An 18,178-nucleotide genomic window follows, 5' to 3' on the forward strand; every position below is an offset into this window, starting at 1 on the left:
GTGAGAGCTAGGGCTACATGGTACGCCATAAGGGGATGCTAACGCGAGTCAATCCAGTTGGACTAGAGGGTGTAGGAAATAGAATCAAGAGTGAAAATGAAGCAAAGGTAGAAAGGACATTTATTATGTTTATATTCACTACGATGGGAGATAGGAAGTCCATTCAAGGTTTCTGAACAGATGAATGTCACAATCAGAGCTATATTTATAGGAAGATTAATCTGTCAACAGTGTGACAAGTGGTTTGGAGCCAGAAGTGACTGGGGTGTTGGAAGAAAAATCAGTTCTAACATACAGTGTAGACAAGCAGTGTAGACCAGGAAGAAGAATGCCTCCTCTGGGATGATGTCTGTGAAAATACAAAGTAGGAAGAAAATACAAGTGACAGTGTGAAAATAGTTTTAAATAACTAGTTTTGACAACTAATTAGATGAATAGATAAGGAGGGTGAGGAAGATTATGAGGCTTTCATTGGCTGAGGGTATGGTGATGTGACTGGTAATAACTGGTAAGTCACAGAAGGTAACTATTAAGGAGGAAAGAAAAGGCAATACATGAGGTTTTAGTGTATTTGCTTTGTTATGATAATTATGGATTATTTATTGAGTAGGAACATTTATTTCTGTTTCACTTCAAAACAATCCTTTCTTTTGTAAGGATTTAGGATGAAACATCGAAGTGTTAGTATCTCTTTCAATCCAGATGTATTTCTCCCACTAATATATTTAGCTAAAATTTGCAGTAAGCTTGGTTTCAGAGGAGGAAATAATAAAAAAACAGGGATACTAATAATAGTGGCAATGCACAATTGTAAACAATCTATGGGAGATGGTGAGAAACATGTTTTCCCAATATACAAGGAAGCTCTGGGGCAGAGTGAAAAGGACCGCCTCTGCCGTGCATTTCATTTTGCCCCATTTTCCTCCAGCCATGCTTCTAGTCACCTATATGGGATGTGGATTTTCCTAGCCCCTGTATCCAGGCTTTCCTCTGAGGTAACCAGATGGATCCTCGAGGAAAATCGAGTGGGCTCCTGTTTCCCCTCTGTGGCAGACGTGGTGCCACACCAGCTCCTTCTTCCAAAGGAAGGGAAGGGTGGAGCTTCAAAGCCCACTGCAAATGGAGAACCTGAGATAGTGGTCAGCATATGGGTGCAGGTGGCCAGAAGGTACAGACATCCAGTGATAAAATAAGTCCTGGGGATGTAATGCACAGCGTGGTAGCTAGGGTGAATAACACGGCCCTGCATATTTGAAAGCTGCTGAGAGACCAGATCTTGAAAATTCTCATCACAAGTTTAAAAAAAAAAAGTATTTTGCAACTACATGTGAATGTTAACCAGTCTTATTAGTGGTGATCACTTCGCAATATATAAATATCGAATCAGCATGTTGTACGCCTGAAACTAATGTAATGTTATATATCAATTGTATCGCAACTGACAAAAAAAAAAAAAAAGGAAGAAAATGGTCAACAAAGAGGGGTAGGAATGTATTTCCAGATCATTCATTCTTGGGAATACTGTCAATTTGGGACCTGCTGCTTCCACCAGGCGGGCGGTCTCCTTCTGCCATGGCCACAGGTTAAAAATAGGTCTGGGGGCGCCTGGGTGGCGCAGTCGGTTAAGCGTCCGACTTCAGCCAGGTCACGATCTCGCGGTCCGTGAGTTCGAGCCCCGCGTCAGGCTCTGGGCTGACGGCTCAGAGCCTGGAGCCTGCTTCCGATTCTGTGTCTCCCTCTCTCTCTGCCCCTCCCCTGTTCATTCTCTGTCTGTCTCAAAAAAATAAATAAATAAACGTTGAAACAACAACAACAAAAAAATAGGTCTGTTAGCTCATCCCCTGGCTAAGAAAGGACTTGCATTACATTGGTTTGTGGCACCAGGCTTCATCTTCAGGTTGAGGTGGGTTTTCCCGTCGAGGTCAGCTCTCTGTATTTGCTCTCAGCCATGTACTGGAAGAGGTTGCGTCACACAGCCTCCCAGGCCCCCGCCCCCCTCCCCGCCATGGCTAATGCTTCACCAGCCTTTGCAGATGAAGGTGCCACAGAGGAGAAAGTTTGAGCTGAGCCAAAAAGGAGGAGCTTACACCTGTGTGCCAAATCTGAGAACCTGACCGAGCATAGGGTGGGAGCCAGGATGAGGAAAAAGACGGGAAACCCCTCCCCGCCTTTCTGGAAAGAAGGCCCCGTGATCAGCCCCAGCCACTGGCAGTCCGGCCATCCTTGGAGCTTACTTAAAGGGACAAGGGGAGCCCGAGAGGCCACTGTGCTGACACTTCAGGGCTCGGAGCACCGGTACCCAGACACCATGACTTGGTCCTTGAACCACCAGGGTTTAATCCTCTGCTTCTGTACTCTTTTATTGCTCCCCTCAACATGCCTGGCAGTAAGTGTGCTGTTTATAGAACATAGTTGTTTTACATGGGAAGCTGAAAAGTGAGGACACAGCTGATAAACTAGTGACATTTCTGGGTTTTTTTTCCCCCTCCAGTATGTTGCTACGCGAGACAACTGCTGCATCTTAGATGAAAGATTTGTAAGTAGTTTTCATGTTTCTCACTGTGTTTGAAGTGGGGAGGGGCAGAGGAATAGAAGGAATTCTCTCACAAATCTCACTTGGCATTTTTAACTTTAAAAAACAAAAAACATAGTCTAGGTTTTACCTATTTTTATTAGCAGATATTTATGCAATTAAAAAAAAAGTTTAACATTTATTTATTTTTGAGAGACAGAGACAGAGCATGCGTGGGGGAGGGGCAGAGACAAAGAGAAGGAGACACAGAATCTGAAGCAGGCTGCAGGTTCTGAGCAAGCTGTCAGCACAAAGCCTGATGCGCGGCTCAAACACACAAACTGTGAGATCATGGCCTGAGCGGAAGTTGGATGTTCAACCGACTGAGCCACCCCGGCGCCCCTATGCAATTTTTAAAAATCAAGATTTCTAATCACTTTAATTGTTGCATTTTCAGGGTAGTTATTGCCCAACTACCTGTGGAGTTGCAGATTTCCTGTCTACTTACCAAACCGGTGTAGACAATGATCTGCGGACTTTGGAAGACATCTTAAGTCGAATTGAAAACAAAACCTCAGAAGCCAAAGAATTGATCAAATCAATCCAAGTCAACTATAATCCCAATGAGCCACCAAAGCCAAGTGAGCAACTAAATACTACTAAGAAAATGATTTGTGACGTTCTTTTGCTGTTGTTTCAGTGGTTCCACTTGCTTATGTCTTTCTATGTCTCTGATCCTGTATTACAGACAGGATAGTGAGTGCTACTAAGGATTCCAAGAAAATGATGGAAGAAATTCTAAAATATGAGGCATTAATTGGAACACATGAATCAAATATTCGGTAAGCATTTTTGTGTTAATTTACTCTCCCAGATTGACTTAGTTTTTATTCAATATTCCAAGCTTCAATGGAAATAATCTTTTATTTCTTCCCCACTTATAATATCCAATTGACATTATGCCTATCTTGAACACAGTGGAGGTAGAAGTTTTTAGAGCATTACCAATTGCATTGGGTTATAACTGCTTTTTAATAATCGTATGGGAGAAAGGTGTTCTAGACGTCTTCATATGCTGTTGTGACCAGAATTCATCAAAATGGTCACCACCCACCCACCTTTGGCTTACTACATAAATTCATACTGATGGGAATTTGGTTGTTGAAAATGAAATTCCTTTAATAAAAATGCCAACAAAGAGGTGGTGGGGAATTAGTAAGCAGAAGTATAGGGAGGATCTTGGCTACAACAGTATATTATATTGAAGGCAGAGCAGAAAAAAAAAATGTGCTTTAAGAAGCTAAGCATAACAAACATTGTAGAGCAACATGTTGATCATGGCACAATGAACGTGCAGTCATGTATTCTCCTCCCTTCACTTGAAAGTAAAATGTGTCTGTTAACAACTTCCCAGGGACTCACTGACTTTCTGAACAGAGGGTCTCGGATACAGTTTAGTTTCTTACACAATTTCTTTTCCTAAATTTTTCTCAAAGTAGCATAGGATATTGAGATAAACGGTGACTGGAGAGCAGTGGTCCAGAAGGGATCTATCTTCTGTTTGTCATCAGAGGCCATTACTATTATTTTTGTGGTTATTACTAACATTGTAATTTGCATTATGATTGCCCATCATTGAAGTTAAAGGAGACTACTGTGCAGAAATTTTCTAAGGTGCATGAGGGAAAAAAGTGGTCAAATAGTTTGTCTAACCTTCTTTATTTCAAAGAAAGATACAATAGTCTGTGTATTATAGATGGTTTTCTATAATTTCTGAATATGTATAAGCAACCCTGTGAGAAACCACAAAAACAGCTTTTTTACTTCCCTCAGACTCTTTCCAAAACTATGTAAACAGAAACGTGAAGAAGAAAGAGAAAGTGTCTGTTATTTTATGTAAGATAATGCTCCAGATACTTTTCCTATGTAAGTTATAGACTGAAGTCCACAAATAGATCCTCAGTAGATCTACAGTGAAAAGGAATAGCTTCCACCTGTGGGAATTGCTAGGCAGAACCTTTCCTTCCCTAGGAATATTCTGTCCTAAAAAAACATCAGGCAGTCTTCCTATTAACCAGGCTCAACACTCACGTAGGCTGTTATCTGCTGCCCTTTATGCAGAAGGTAAAAATCAGGATGACCACTTACCATGATACTGCTTATCGATAAGCACTCTGTTATTTTCTTTTCCAAAAAGCTTAGAACTCTAATACACCTCAATTCGGTAACATAATTTTATATTTCTTCCAAGAATGAAGCCATTTATCAGGAAGTACTTCTGGAGACCACAAAGTATTTTGTAATGAAAATACAAAATTACTCCTCTGAGGGGAATATTCTGTTACCTTATTCTTCTGCTTATAGATTTTTGCAGGAAATATATAATTCAAATAACCAAAAGATCAATAACCTGAAACTGAAGGTAGCCCAGCTTGAAGCAAAGTGTCAGGAACCATGCAAAGACACAGTACAAATACATGATACAACTGGGAAAGGTATGTGAAAGGTTTATATTGGGATTATTTTTATCACAGCAAATACATAAAGCAAGGAGAATGTATAGGAATGTATACTTTGGAAAGTGTTTAGAATAATTTGCAAAGTGTTTATAGGACCGAATAGGAATAACACGGAAAGTGTTTAGCCATTAAGTCTAAGGTGTCCAATTGCTTAGACCTTTCTTGAGTAGTTGAAAAGAGTTGGAAAGGAATGATGATGAGAGAAGAAAATGCTTCTTGGGACATGAATCGTTTGCAGCATGTTAAAAGCTCACTATGAAGGCTGGAACAGTCTAACAGGGATTTCAGACCACAGTAAAACTTTCTTCTGCTCCTTCTCCTCCTTCAGACTGTCAAGACATTGCTAACAAGGGAGCCAAAGAGAGTGGGCTTTACTTTATCAAACCTCTGAAAGCTAAGCAGCAGTTCTTAGTCTACTGTGAAATTGATGGATCTGGAAATGGATGGACTGTGTTGCAGAAGGTATTTTTTCCCTCACCCTGTATATTTAATGAACGCCCAGATAAACATCCTCCATATGCCAGAAACTTTTGCAAGCGCTTGCTGAACATTAACTCAATTAGTCCCCACAATTTCCCTATGAGGTAGGTACAATCATTATCTCTATAGGGGAGGAAACTTAGGCACAAGAGGTTAAGTAACTTGTCCAAGGTCACATAATAAGTAACACATAATAGGTCATATAATAAGTAAAAGAGTCAGGATTTGAACCCAGGCAGTCTGGCTTCAGAGTCTGTGCTTTGACTCTAGACTATGTTGGCACTGCTGTTATAGATTCACTATAGCATATAACCACTATCAGAATGACAAAGAACTAGAAGAGACCTCTTTCATGAGGCAGCACAAGATGTAAGGCTGCCCATCACAAAGAGGGAAAGTCTCCCAGAGGATACGGTTGGGTTATTCCAAGACAAGCCCATCTGGTATCTCTGGCACTCATTGGCCATTCTTCTACTTTTTGCTTATCTTTGATCACTGTTACAACTAATCTGCAGGGGGCGCTCAGAGTGAGGGATGGAAGCGCTCGTTGGTAGATACAGATTGAGCAATTGGCTTGACCTTTCTACCATCAGTATAAAAATCAGCAATATCAAGTTGGGGTTCTGAAGTCCTCTAGGTGCACCAGACACTCTTTTTAAAAAGTATTTCTCTTAATCCTCTGGTGTAATCCTGCAGCAACCCTACGAAACAGGCATCATTATTCCAATTTTACCAATGAGGAAACTAAGACAGCTTGCCCAAGTTCACTTAGTAAATGGTGGAATCATACCGTCCATATCTTCAACAAGATGTTTATAGCATTTTCTTTGTGTGCACTGATAATCCACTCTCCCCTTTTGTCCATGCAATTGTGTAATTAGAGGCTTGATGGCAGTTTGGATTTCAAGAAAAATTGGATTCAATATAAAGAAGGATTTGGACATCTGTCTCCTACTGGAACCACAGAATTTTGGCTGGGAAATGAGAAGATTCATTTGATAAGCACCCAGTCTGCCATACCATATGCATTAAGAATACAGTTGGAGGACTGGAATGGCAGAACCAGGTACTGTTTAGAAAGGACTTCTATTTCTTGGTGTAGAGACTGTCTGGAATGTGCACTTTCCAACTATCAATAGACCAACATCAAAGACAGCCTGACAAATGCAAAGAGCACATCCAACCATTTTCCTCAGAAGTCAGTTTGGTTCTTGGGCAGTTCAAAGACATAGGTCCTATCCAGGATGGGTAGTGTTTTGGTACAATCTACTTACCCTGGAACCGTACAGAATAATAGCTAATATTTGCTGAGCATTTAATATGTACTAGACATCAAGTGTGAAGTTATAATTTAATCTAGTCCAAATAACTATTTCATGAGGAAGGTACTATTATTAATCTCATTTTACAGATTAACTTTCCCAAGGTCACATTGCTGGTGTATGGTAAAGATTGGATTTGAACTCAGGTAGTTTGACTCTATAGCTTGTCCTCCTAATGACTATTTTGGTTGAAAACTGAATCCAGACTTTTCAAATTTCCTAGCAGTTCAACGACAATTCGGTCAAATCCATGAGCTACCTTAAAATTAAATCTTCTAGTTCCTTTGGTAACATAAAGTCCCCTCTATGCCCAGAGCTATCAGGGACCTTTGAGCATAGTATTCCTAGTTAAAATTCACAAAAATATTTCATACTTCTGTTGCGTCTACAAAATAATGAAATATATTGTCTCCAAACTTGTATTTTTAATTTTTTTTCACCAGAAACTACCACAGTCAGCAGATCTTCTCTTAGGAGAACACCTCCCATTTCCCAAGCACTGGAGATTAGGAAAGAGGCTAAATATTTTCTGAAATTTTCTATTCATGCACCAAGGCCCATTCTTTCCTGCAGTCCCTAGAATTCTGGCCCTTATTCACAATTCCCTCCCCCCCCCCCCCCCCCTGGGGAAGATTCTGATCATAGAGCTTATGTTTTGTGGGCCACACAGGGACCATTTCATTCATGTGATGCTCTAGGAAGCCCTCCTTCTTGCCACTACAACACTATCTTGGGAAAGAAAAATCCCTTTAGGACCTCATCCTTCAGATGACATTAGTGACTAATAGAGGTGTAGTTCCTTCAAGATCATTAAATTAATGATCACTCAGTGTCATTTGCTATGGTTTATAACTCCATGTGCAATGCTAAACACTTAGATAAAGGTGGAAAACATGAAATTAGATTCATCCAAACACCTGAGTTTGATATTAGGACTCTATAGGCAAAAAGCATTAAAATGGCTGATGTTTTTAGTTTACATTGGGATGCCTTGAAGGCTTCTAGACCCATCCTGGGTGGTGTTGACGAGTTCTGAACTGATTCACACATCCATTGCCTCTTGCCAGATTTGCAGAAAATTTGACTCAATGAGCGCATTTCAGGCTTACGAAGCAAAGTTAAACATTCTAGACAATTTTCTTATGGAAAAGAGAACTTCTGAGGTCCCTTGGTCCTAATGAGGGTCAAGATATGATGTCTCTATTCCCTTCTTTATAGTACTGCAGACTATGCCATGTTCAAGGTGGGACCTGAAGCTGACAAATACCGCCTGACATATGCCTACTTTATTGGTGGAGATGCTGGAGATGCCTTTGACGGCTATGATTTTGGCGATGATCCTAGTGATAAATTTTTCACATCCCACAATGGCATGCAGTTCAGTACCTGGGACAATGACAATGATAAGTATGAAGGAAATTGTGCTGAACAGGATGGATCTGGTTGGTGGATGAACAAGTGTCATGCTGGCCACCTCAATGGAGTTTATTACCAAGGTATAGAGATTTCTTCCTTAGATATATGAATTAGTGTATAGTCTATATTTTTATAAAAGGTAAAAAACAGATATAAGAAAATAAGAAATAGTTAGTAAAGATGTTGGGGGGCTTATTATATAGCTCTTTATTTTAAACCAGAATTGGATAATACTAAACTTATACCTCAAATTGGCCCCACTACAAGAAATCCACCCGGTTGATATTTCTTCTAGACTTACCATATGTATGATCTGGATGGGCTAACATTATCATATTTATGCTTGTTAACATATTAGCCTGGTGCGGCTTCCCATGAGCTGTGTGACAGATATAACCAGTGAGCAGTGAGCAGGTGTCCAAAGGAATGGAGTAAAGATCAGGGAAATAATGGTAAGGGCACAGTTCCATGAAAGCTTGAGAGGAAAGTACAGCCTGAGAAGTGCAGGCACTTATTTTAGACCGGGGGTAGCAAGCTGTAGTTTGCTCGAAGGCTGGAATACTTCTGAACAGTGGACTTACTGATAAACTATTGTTACTACTCAACAACTATGTATTGGGGAGGCCCTACTAATTCCAAAAGCTCTATTAAGATAAGCAATCTTACCTCCTCTGGGCACTGTGCTAGCCAATAGATGATTTGTAGTCCCCTTAAAATCTATTTTATCTTTTGATTTTCACAACGTTCTCCCCCCCACCCCCACTTTTAAGCGTATCTTTGCACCTACAAACCATGCAATTAGAAGACCCTCTCAGGGAAGGTGTTTGATCCACATGACTCAGAGTAGCCATGTTGATAGCTTGTGGTATACTCCAGCGTTGGACTCAGACAATCCTTTACAAAATCACATGGGATCTAGTGCCCAAGGACAAGGAGAAGGCAAATCAATGTAGTCTCCACTGTGTAATGGAGAAAAAAATAACTTTCCAAAACTGTTTTCTAAAGTACTTTCCAGTGAAATTGTGTTTTTAGATGACTCAAGGTCATCTCATCAGGAATTGTGACTGTTGCCATTCTAACCTGCTTGTGGAAAGATGATCAGTAATAACTGATTCCAGGATGGCTAAGCTCGGGAAGAGAGGCAGATTGGGGAAATTTGGGATTCTTGCACTGTTAGTAAGGGAATACATTTATGTATGGATGTGATCAAGAAGTAGAATACAGATATAAGGGGTTGATTCATAATAGAGTGTATTTTAATTGTAAATCAGGATTTATGATTTTTTACGGATTTTTCTGATAGTAGATAACACTATAAATTTGATGTAAGTGACAATGTATTTTGTAATAAACCATTCTTTACAGACTTTCTGAGATAAGGATAATCAAGAGTAATTATATGTACATCTACAATTTATTTTAGGTGGCAGTTACTCAAAAACATCTACTCCTAATGGTTATGATAATGGCATTATTTGGGCCACCTGGCAATCTCGGTGGTATTCCATGAAGAAAACCACCATGAAGATAATCCCATTCAACAGATTATCTATTGGAGAAGGACAGCAGTACCATCTTGGGGGAGCGAAACAGGTTGGACCAGAACACCATGTTGAAATAGAATATGACTAAATCGTTTTACCCTGAGAATTAACTGTTAATTTCTATTAGTTTCAGAAACTTTTCTGAAAGTTTCATTTTTCTTACCCTATTTATTAATTTTAAGTCTTTTATTAAGAGTATTTAGCCTTAAATGGAAATTAACACTCACTTTGGATTATATTCCCAAATTACTGAGCTCAGAGTTGTTTAAAATGTGTTTAAGAAGATAACATTTTAGCTTGTTTCCTAAATCTATAATAATAAAATTATTGCCAAATTTTGAATTTTAATAACATGTAATTTTGTCTTGATTTTTTGTTTTTATTATTTCTTAAATATTTTAGTATATATGAATAAAATCAGAGTAAATTCTAGCATTTCAAAGGCCTAAGTATCTTTTCCATGTTTATTAACCCCAAATCATCCATCTTTAATTCTTCTTTTTAAATGGACAGAATTATATCTTTTTAATATATTTTTGTTTTGGTCTTAGGCTGGAGACATTTAAAAGACCATTTCAAAAGTGATTTGCTTTTTTAAAAGGACTTTATCTGAACAGAGAAATAAAATATTTTTCCTATGGGACAATGGACTTGCAAAGCCTCACTTCATTCTAAGAGTAAGGAAGAACCCATGTTGAGAACTCCACTAACAGTTTTATGCTGATGATAATTTATCTACATGTCATTTCAATAAACATTTTGTTTCCTAAGACTAGATACATGGTATCTTTTATTGATCATGAAAAACCATCACTTTCCTTCAATTCAGTAATTCCAGTTGGGCAATCATCAGTAGTTGCTGAGTTCTTAGTGTATGCTGAACCTTATCTTGACTCTTAGGTAGTTATGAAGAAAATAGAAATCATGGCTTTTGTCCTCCAGGGGATATAAGACAATTATAGGAGAATATAGTAAGCCTAAGTGACAAAATTTGGTGTAAGAACATAAACACAAGTCACCATCACATAACTAAAGTTCATGGTACCCAAAGTACAACTGGACATATAAGGCTGTTTGGGAATTATCCCAGAAAAAACGTTTAGTTGCAGACCCTGCAGCTAGATGTGGGCACCCTGAGAGGACTTCATGTGACTCAGAACAGAGAGCTTTAGGGCATGCTCTGCTCTGTCCCTCCCTAGTAACTGATGAGGTGAGTGGAATGGAGCCATGACTTCATGCTGAATCCTGGGATGTTGAGGTTTTAGCAGCCAGAGATAGGAACTGGCAACTTTCTGTAAGGAATAGCAAAGTCTATATAAGTTGGCATAAAGTTGACCACGGAAAGTAACTGATTTTATGAGAGGAAGATCCAGTTGTTCTGTAGTCCTCAGCTTTGGCTTTGGATTCTCTTCCTTTCCACAATTTCTTTCCTAATTCTCTCACTTCCTTCTTTTCATGAGTTCTGATTTTTATTTTTATTTATTTTTATTTTTTTAACATTTATTTATTATTGAGAGACAGAGAGACACAGAGTGTGAGCAGGGGAGGGGTAGAGAGAGGGGAAGACACAGAATCTGAAGTAGGCTCCTGGCTCTGAGCTGTCAGCACAGAGCCCGACACGGGGCTCGAAATCACGAACTGACCTGAGCAGAAGTCAGTTGCCTAACCAACTGAGCCACCCAGGTGCCCCATGAGTCCTGATTTTTAAATATCCTAATGAGGAGTTAAAAACAGTAAGTCAACTTCTAGGTATACAACCAAATACCTGTGAGGCTTTGGGATAAGAAAATTGATTCATTGTTTGTAACACTCATTCATTTATGTATGCCTGAAGCATTAATTCAATTAACATTTACTGAATGCCTTCTCTGTACTAGCCACGGTTCTGGATAGTGGGGATACTGCACATAGTGGTATTTTTCTTCCTCCCAAACCTGTTCTATTCCATCCAGTTCTCAAGTTCCAAAAAACCCAGCGACTCCTCTTCCAGTCTTCCTTGTTCTTCCTCCCCCATACCATCAAGTCTGACAAATCCACCTGCTAAATATTTGTTATTTTCATTTCCTTCTCTATATCCCCTGCCACCATGTTAGTTGGGACATACAACATCTCCTGTCTGCATAATGGCAATCATCTCCTTCCTCTCCTCCATCTTGCCTTCAACCTTGCCTGCTCCCACCTCGTCATGCTTCAAACTACTTTTACACTCAGAATGCATACAAGACTGCATTCCCTTTGTGAATCTATAAAATTCTCTAGGTGAGCAATTTGGTCATAGATAAGAAGAGTTGATTAATACCGTAAGTTTGTTGCAATAATATCACTTCAGTGATTTATCCCAAAAAATTATTTTTGAAGAATAGCCATGTAGAGAAATATAATACAGCCATATAGATAATAAGTGAAACATTTAGAAAGTATTTCACAGTGGAAGAATGAACAAGATGATTTATTAGTACAATAGGATCGAATGCAATGATTGCATAATAAGTATAATATCTCTGTATAAACATGGAAACATTTACAAAATAAGTGAAATTTTAAGATGAAAAAAATTCTAGAATAATTATGTAAAAAGTATCTATGCATACATTTTGAACAAAATGTAATCTTGACATGTATATATTCTTTGTACATATTTATTCTCCCCAACCAATCTAATGTAAAATTTAATAAACATACTAGAACACAAAATACATATAAGGAAGTCCAAAATCTTTTCTGATTTTTCAAATGATCACTTACTCAGTGCTTCTTCTAAAATATCAATTATAACATTCTTTCAAAAACATTTCAGAGCTCCCTGTTTTGGGGAGTGTCCCAAATATGTATTGGTCTGCATGTTGGATAAACCGGCAATGGTTGTTAGAGGGGGGCTGACTGATTGGTAGAGAAGGGATTCTAACTTTCTCTGTATATATCTCTGTGTTGTTTGATTTGCTGTAATGAGTACATATTAAATTTAAAGTTAATTTTAAAACCCAATGAGATCGAGACAAACAGATGAACTACAAAATCCTATTTGTTTAGTTACTAATATTCGATGGTAATTATCAAAGGGCTAGAGTTTCAGAAATAAAGCATTAAAAATACTTCCAGACTCAGTTGGATGATGTCTCCACAAGTAAATAGAAATAGAAAGGATTATTTTGACAAACCTTAAAAAGTCTACTTTTAAGTGAAACGAAGAGTTTGAGGCTTCACAGACAAAGATTATTTTTCTTCACAGCTCAAATCATTAGGTGACTTACTCAACCCTTTCCCAGACATGCAAAAACTCAGGTCACTGCAAAATAGGCAGGCTAAGTGCAAAGCAAACATGCATGGTCCCACCGTTTGAAAACCTTGCAGAGGGAAGCTTCCAAAAAGGAAGGTCTTGTACAAGTGTGCTGATACCATGACTTCCGTTCCTGGAACTACAAGGCAGAGTTCTTTCATCAACAGGCTGGAATAACCATTCATGAACAAATATCAAGATTTTCAAATCTACCTCTGAAGTGCTGTAGCTTTTTTTTTTTTTTCAATTCTCTTTATGCTTAGTAGTTGTAAAGATTATGTTTCAGATTTGTAGGTGGATTGAAAATGAATGAGAAAGGAAGAATATTAAGTATAGACAACTTGACCAGATCTAAACTTTTTGACTCTGGACTCTAACCAGTATAAACTAGCCAAAGTATTTATGGTAGAGAGCTTTGGTTATTCAGCTGAGTGAAAAAGTGAAAAGAGTGAAAAAAGAGTGAAAAACAAAGTACACATATAACCCTGTGGAAAATATAGCTCCTTGATGGTTTTTTATCAGTTTGATGTAGCTCCAAAAGAGTGTTTGGGGAAGGGGAAAGAATTAAAAATAGTAAGAGGAGATAAAGTAGATGGATAATAATAAGTTGGTGATAAACAGACCAAGAATATGGGAAAGATTGTTTCAGGTATCTTTTGGGGGGGCGTGTATATCCCTCAGAGGCAGAGACTGAGTTAATCCTAATCTTGGTACACTATTCTCATTCATCTGTGCTGGGTCATTCTTTTGATTGATTCTTTTATTCAAACTTCCTTTTCTTCCATTTGTCTCCTTAATAGACAATTATTTCAATACATTTGATGTGTTTATTTGCATACATTCTTATAAATCATGAATTATTCTTTTGTGTTATATATTTTTAAATTATATAAAAGGCACTGTGTTATAAATTAGTATTATCTGGCTGGTCCCCAAATTCTTTGTGACTGGTCCATGTTAAGATAGGTAGAAAAATTAAGGATTTTCTAATGTAGAAACATTTTTTCCTATATTATCTTTGCTCTGATTATAGTCACTGAAATGTAATTTTATATCTTTAGAATCTAATAATAGAAATTTGGGCCTATATTTTATACATCCTTTTTTAAATTTCATTTTTCTAGCAATTATTTTTATTTCATTTTATAATCTAATAGGTCTATGATTGTTTAGATATTTAATAAAATGGTCCTTTGGCTCAGTTGGCTAAGTGTCCAGCTCTTGATTTTGGCTCAGGTCATGATCTCACAGTTTTTGAGTTCAAGCCCCACATCAGGGTCTGTGCTGACAACACAGAGCCTACTTGGGATTCTCTCTCTCTCTCTCTCTCTCTCTCTCTCTCTGTTCCTCCCCTGCTCGTGTTCTCTCTCTCTCTCAAAATAAATAAATGAATAATTAAAAAAAAAACTACAAAAAAAAAAAAGAGAGAAACACTGCTAAGGAGAAAAAGAGAAACACTGCTTCACTGTATTTATTATTTTTTTCATTCAACTCTATGTTAAGATCTACCCACAATCTGAGTATTTTGTAATTTCCCTTAATTTTTTTTTGAACCCAAGGGTTATAAAGTGAATATTACTTGTTTTTTTTTTAAATTATCTATTTTTAATTAATATCTAAATTTATTGCATTATGGTCAGAGAACATAGTCTTGATATTAGTTCTCAGTTGTTTTTTTTTTTTTTTGAGATTTTATTTTTTAAGTAATCTATACACCCAATGTGGGGTTTGAACTCATAACCCCAAGATCAAGTGTTGCAAGCTCTTCAGACTGAGCCAGCCAGGTGCTCCTTGATATTGGTTCTTCAGAGAGTCACTAATTATTCTGGGACAGAGGAAATTATCAGAGAATTAATTGATCCCCTAAGAGTGTACATAAATCATAGTCATTCTCCAACAATGGTCCACACACCAGAAGAGTATTAATATTTTTTCTCTTAAGGAGAAAAACAAACTAAAGACATACAGTCATCAGCCTCATAAACATAAGCCTTGATCCCAATGGCCCGATAGCCATGGCCAACTATGAGTACTCATAGTAGGTTTTACCATTGACTTGTAGAACACTCCTCTGTGTCAGGTTTGAAAGACTTTGGGAAGGCTATGTGGCACAATTTCAAGCTCTTGCTTATTTCAATTTAATTGGGAAATATCTGAAGGTACAAACTGAGATAAATTCTGGATCATGATATTTAATCAGGTTTACAACTAGGTCAAAAATGCGTTTCCCAAATCCAAAATCCAGTACTCTTGGCCCTCACTCTCATTTCCCAGGTCCTCTCGCGGGTTTTCTTTTACTGGCAACTTTGAAAGCACAAAATGACCTGCGGTGGATGGGAAACCTCCCTAAATAAATCTAAGTGTTGACTTCCCCTCAATAAACACAGCAGGGCAGATTCCACTCTGTGATGAAAGTGGCTCTTTCAAATCCTCAGGGGCAAATAGTTAAAGTGTGACTTTAAAAAAAAATTTGACCTAATGTTTAAGAGACCTTGGACTGGCAATGTTTTCCTTCCTAACTTGCTCTCCTGACATCACAAAGCTATGGTAAAGGTCAAATGAGAGAACATATGAAATTGCTTCAGAAATAAAAACAAAAACAAATTTTTTTACTTTGTTTTGTTTTGTTTTCTTGCTGCTAAGATTGGTATGGCTGCATGGGATTTGAATCCAACGTCATTTAAGTCCGGAAATATAATTTTAAAATTTCAATGTTTTTTGCTGTTATTTTTTAGCAATGTTTTTCTTTTGTAATAACTTTTATAAATTTTATAATTTTATTTTGTAATTTTTTTGCAGGAAAGTTACAAAGATACTACAGACAGTCAGTCCCCTGTACCTGTCACCCAGTTTCCTCTAACGCTAACACCGGACATTACCATGATTCATTTGTCAAAACTAAGAAACCAACTCTAGTAGTTCTTATTCCCTACCTGTCACACGCTATTTATTCTGTTCCACCAGTTTTTTTTATAATTTTTTTGTTTATTTTTATAAACATTGAGAGACAGAGACAGAGTGCAAGGCAGAGAGAGAGAGAGGGAGAGACACAGAATCTGCAGCAGGCTCCAGGCTCTGAGCTGTCAGCACAGAGCCTGACCAGGGGCTCAAACTCATACACCAGGAGATCATGACCTGAGCTGAAGTCAGACACTTAACTGACTGAGCCACCCAGGTGCCCCTCTGTTCCACCAGTTTTTACACTAACGTCTTTATTTCTGTTCCAGGATCCTAGCCAGGATACAACATTACATTTAGTTGCCACTTTTGAGTCAACTTTTGTAACCATTTCTTAGTTTGTCCTTGTTTTTCATGACATTGACTGTTTAGAGGAGTATATTCTGGTATACTGGTAGTATTTTGTAAACTGTTTTCCATCTCCAGTTTCTCTGCTGTTATTCTCAGTAATTTTTTGTTTAATTTTATCTAAGCAAAAATTTACCCAAATGCGTTCTTCAAATTGCCTTGGTTTTACTGTAGAAAGACCCATTTAAAATAGGTTCCAATAGGAATCACCAAGAATTAAATTGATCTTGATAATTAAATTTACTCATACTTTTCATATAATTTCTTGCTAAGGAACATCTAAGTTCCTTACAAATGCTATTTCCCCAGATCTCAGTAGATCATTATTAAATCAGTACCAACTGATACATCTTGTTTGCTAATCTCTAACAGAACCACAGTGAAATCGGCAGAGAAGTGTGCCAAATTTAATGGATTTAAGGTGTATGACATTAGGATGAAACCATGTTGGTGATATTAACACATCAATTGATTATTCACTTGTATAATGGTTTAACTTTTCAAAAATAGTATTTATATACTTTAATGCATGTTCAAGGCAAACAATTTGATACATCCAGTAAAATTTAGTAAAGCACATCATAAGTAAAATTAATTTATCTTGAAAATGAATTATTTAATTGATAAACACAGTCAAAAAATGAGAAGACGTAAAGCAATGGGAAAAATTCAGGGGCCTCATTTTCACTCATCCTTCTCCCTTCCCCTCACTTCCTCCCTCCTTTCTTCTCATTCTCTTTCTTCCTCCCTCTCTGCTTCACTCACACATACACACGTGTCACACATACACACACTCAGAACTACTTTAGTGGAAACTTGATTAAAAGTGCTTAAGCAGAAGACTGTGAGAATAATGCATTAGAACACAACAAAGAGAGAATTATTAATCTATTATTGGAACATTATAAAATTTACTTTCAAAAATACCAAGAAACTATTCAATTACATGGCTATTAATCTGGAAACAGTTCAATTTTAACAAATAAAGTAGATTTCTTTCCTGGCTAAGTAGATTAAGGAGAAAGGCAGTGTGACAGAATCAAAGATCAAGGAAAGCTCTTCCCCTGCCCCCTCATCCATTTTATAAATCCAGTTCAGAATCATTTCTGTGTGTTTAAGGAAATCCCCATCTTTTCTCTAGAGCTATAATTGCTAGGGAAATTATTTGGAACCATCAGGGTACTGATAAGTTCCAAAAGTAAAAGTGCCATTAGTTACTCCTACATGTTATCATCAACTCACTCACCTTTCACAGTAAACAGCTTGGTTAAAAACAAACTTTTGCAACAGCCCTGAAATGCAGGAGACAAAGAGAGAAGATCAGATACACAAAGCTAAGCAGCCTTGCCAGTGTTTTCCAGTGACTCCTTTATAGATTAGTCACTGCTGTAAAACCTGAGGCAGAGGACCCGAAAGAGTATTGTGAAGTACCAGAATTGCCTAAAATTTTACAATCCAAGGGTTTCAAATTTTAGAAATTAATTTTAGCACTTTCTAACTGTTCATTTAATATTGTTTTGATAAACTATGTCCTGTCAAAGCAACATTGTCTTCTGGTTATTAGGACAATAATAAATGCACACAGATTCATACAGATTTATGCTAGAAGACATAGCGAATATTTTTCAGAAGCATCTTGAATTTTTAGACCTGAATTAAACCAGATATCTTAAGGAACATTTATACAAAATGTAACAGAAAATAATGCAGAGATGATTCTCTGCTCTGTATTTTAACAGTACTTTGAATACACATTACAGAATTTTTCCTTTCGTGTTGTATTAGGTTAAACCATGGGAAAC

The 18,178-nt window shown here is 37.5% G+C and overlaps 1 protein-coding gene across 1 annotated transcript; it reads left to right on the forward strand.

Annotated features, from left to right (window-relative positions):
* Window positions 1-2,238: 2,238 nt before the first annotated feature.
* FGG (fibrinogen gamma chain) lies at window positions 2,239-10,570 on the forward strand. The gene is made up of 10 exons (XM_040471800.1): window positions 2,239-2,386; window positions 2,492-2,536; window positions 2,970-3,153; window positions 3,261-3,354; window positions 4,877-5,007; window positions 5,360-5,493; window positions 6,393-6,577; window positions 8,052-8,329; window positions 9,673-9,842; window positions 10,345-10,570. The coding sequence occupies exons 1-10, from the start codon at window positions 2,309-2,311 to the stop codon at window positions 10,357-10,359; spliced, it is 1,314 nt and encodes a 437-aa protein (XP_040327734.1). The 5' UTR covers window positions 2,239-2,308; the 3' UTR covers window positions 10,360-10,570.
* The last annotated feature ends 7,608 nt before the right edge of the window (window positions 10,571-18,178 follow it).

This window comes from Herpailurus yagouaroundi, unplaced genomic scaffold, assembly GCF_014898765.1.
Source record: "Herpailurus yagouaroundi ecotype Mexico unplaced genomic scaffold, PumYag 28, whole genome shotgun sequence".
Lineage (NCBI taxonomy): Eukaryota > Metazoa > Chordata > Mammalia > Carnivora > Felidae > Herpailurus > Herpailurus yagouaroundi.

Coding starts and splice junctions, on each gene's coding strand:
- FGG (XM_040471800.1), top strand. CDS start 2,309: ATGACTTGGTCCTTGAACCACCAGGGTTTAATCCTCTGCTTCTGTACT. Junction 2,387..2,491: donor TCCCCTCAACATGCCTGGCA/GTAAGTGTGCTG, acceptor TTCCCCCTCCAG/TATGTTGCTACGCGAGACAA. Junction 2,537..2,969: donor GCATCTTAGATGAAAGATTT/GTAAGTAGTTTT, acceptor TTGCATTTTCAG/GGTAGTTATTGCCCAACTAC.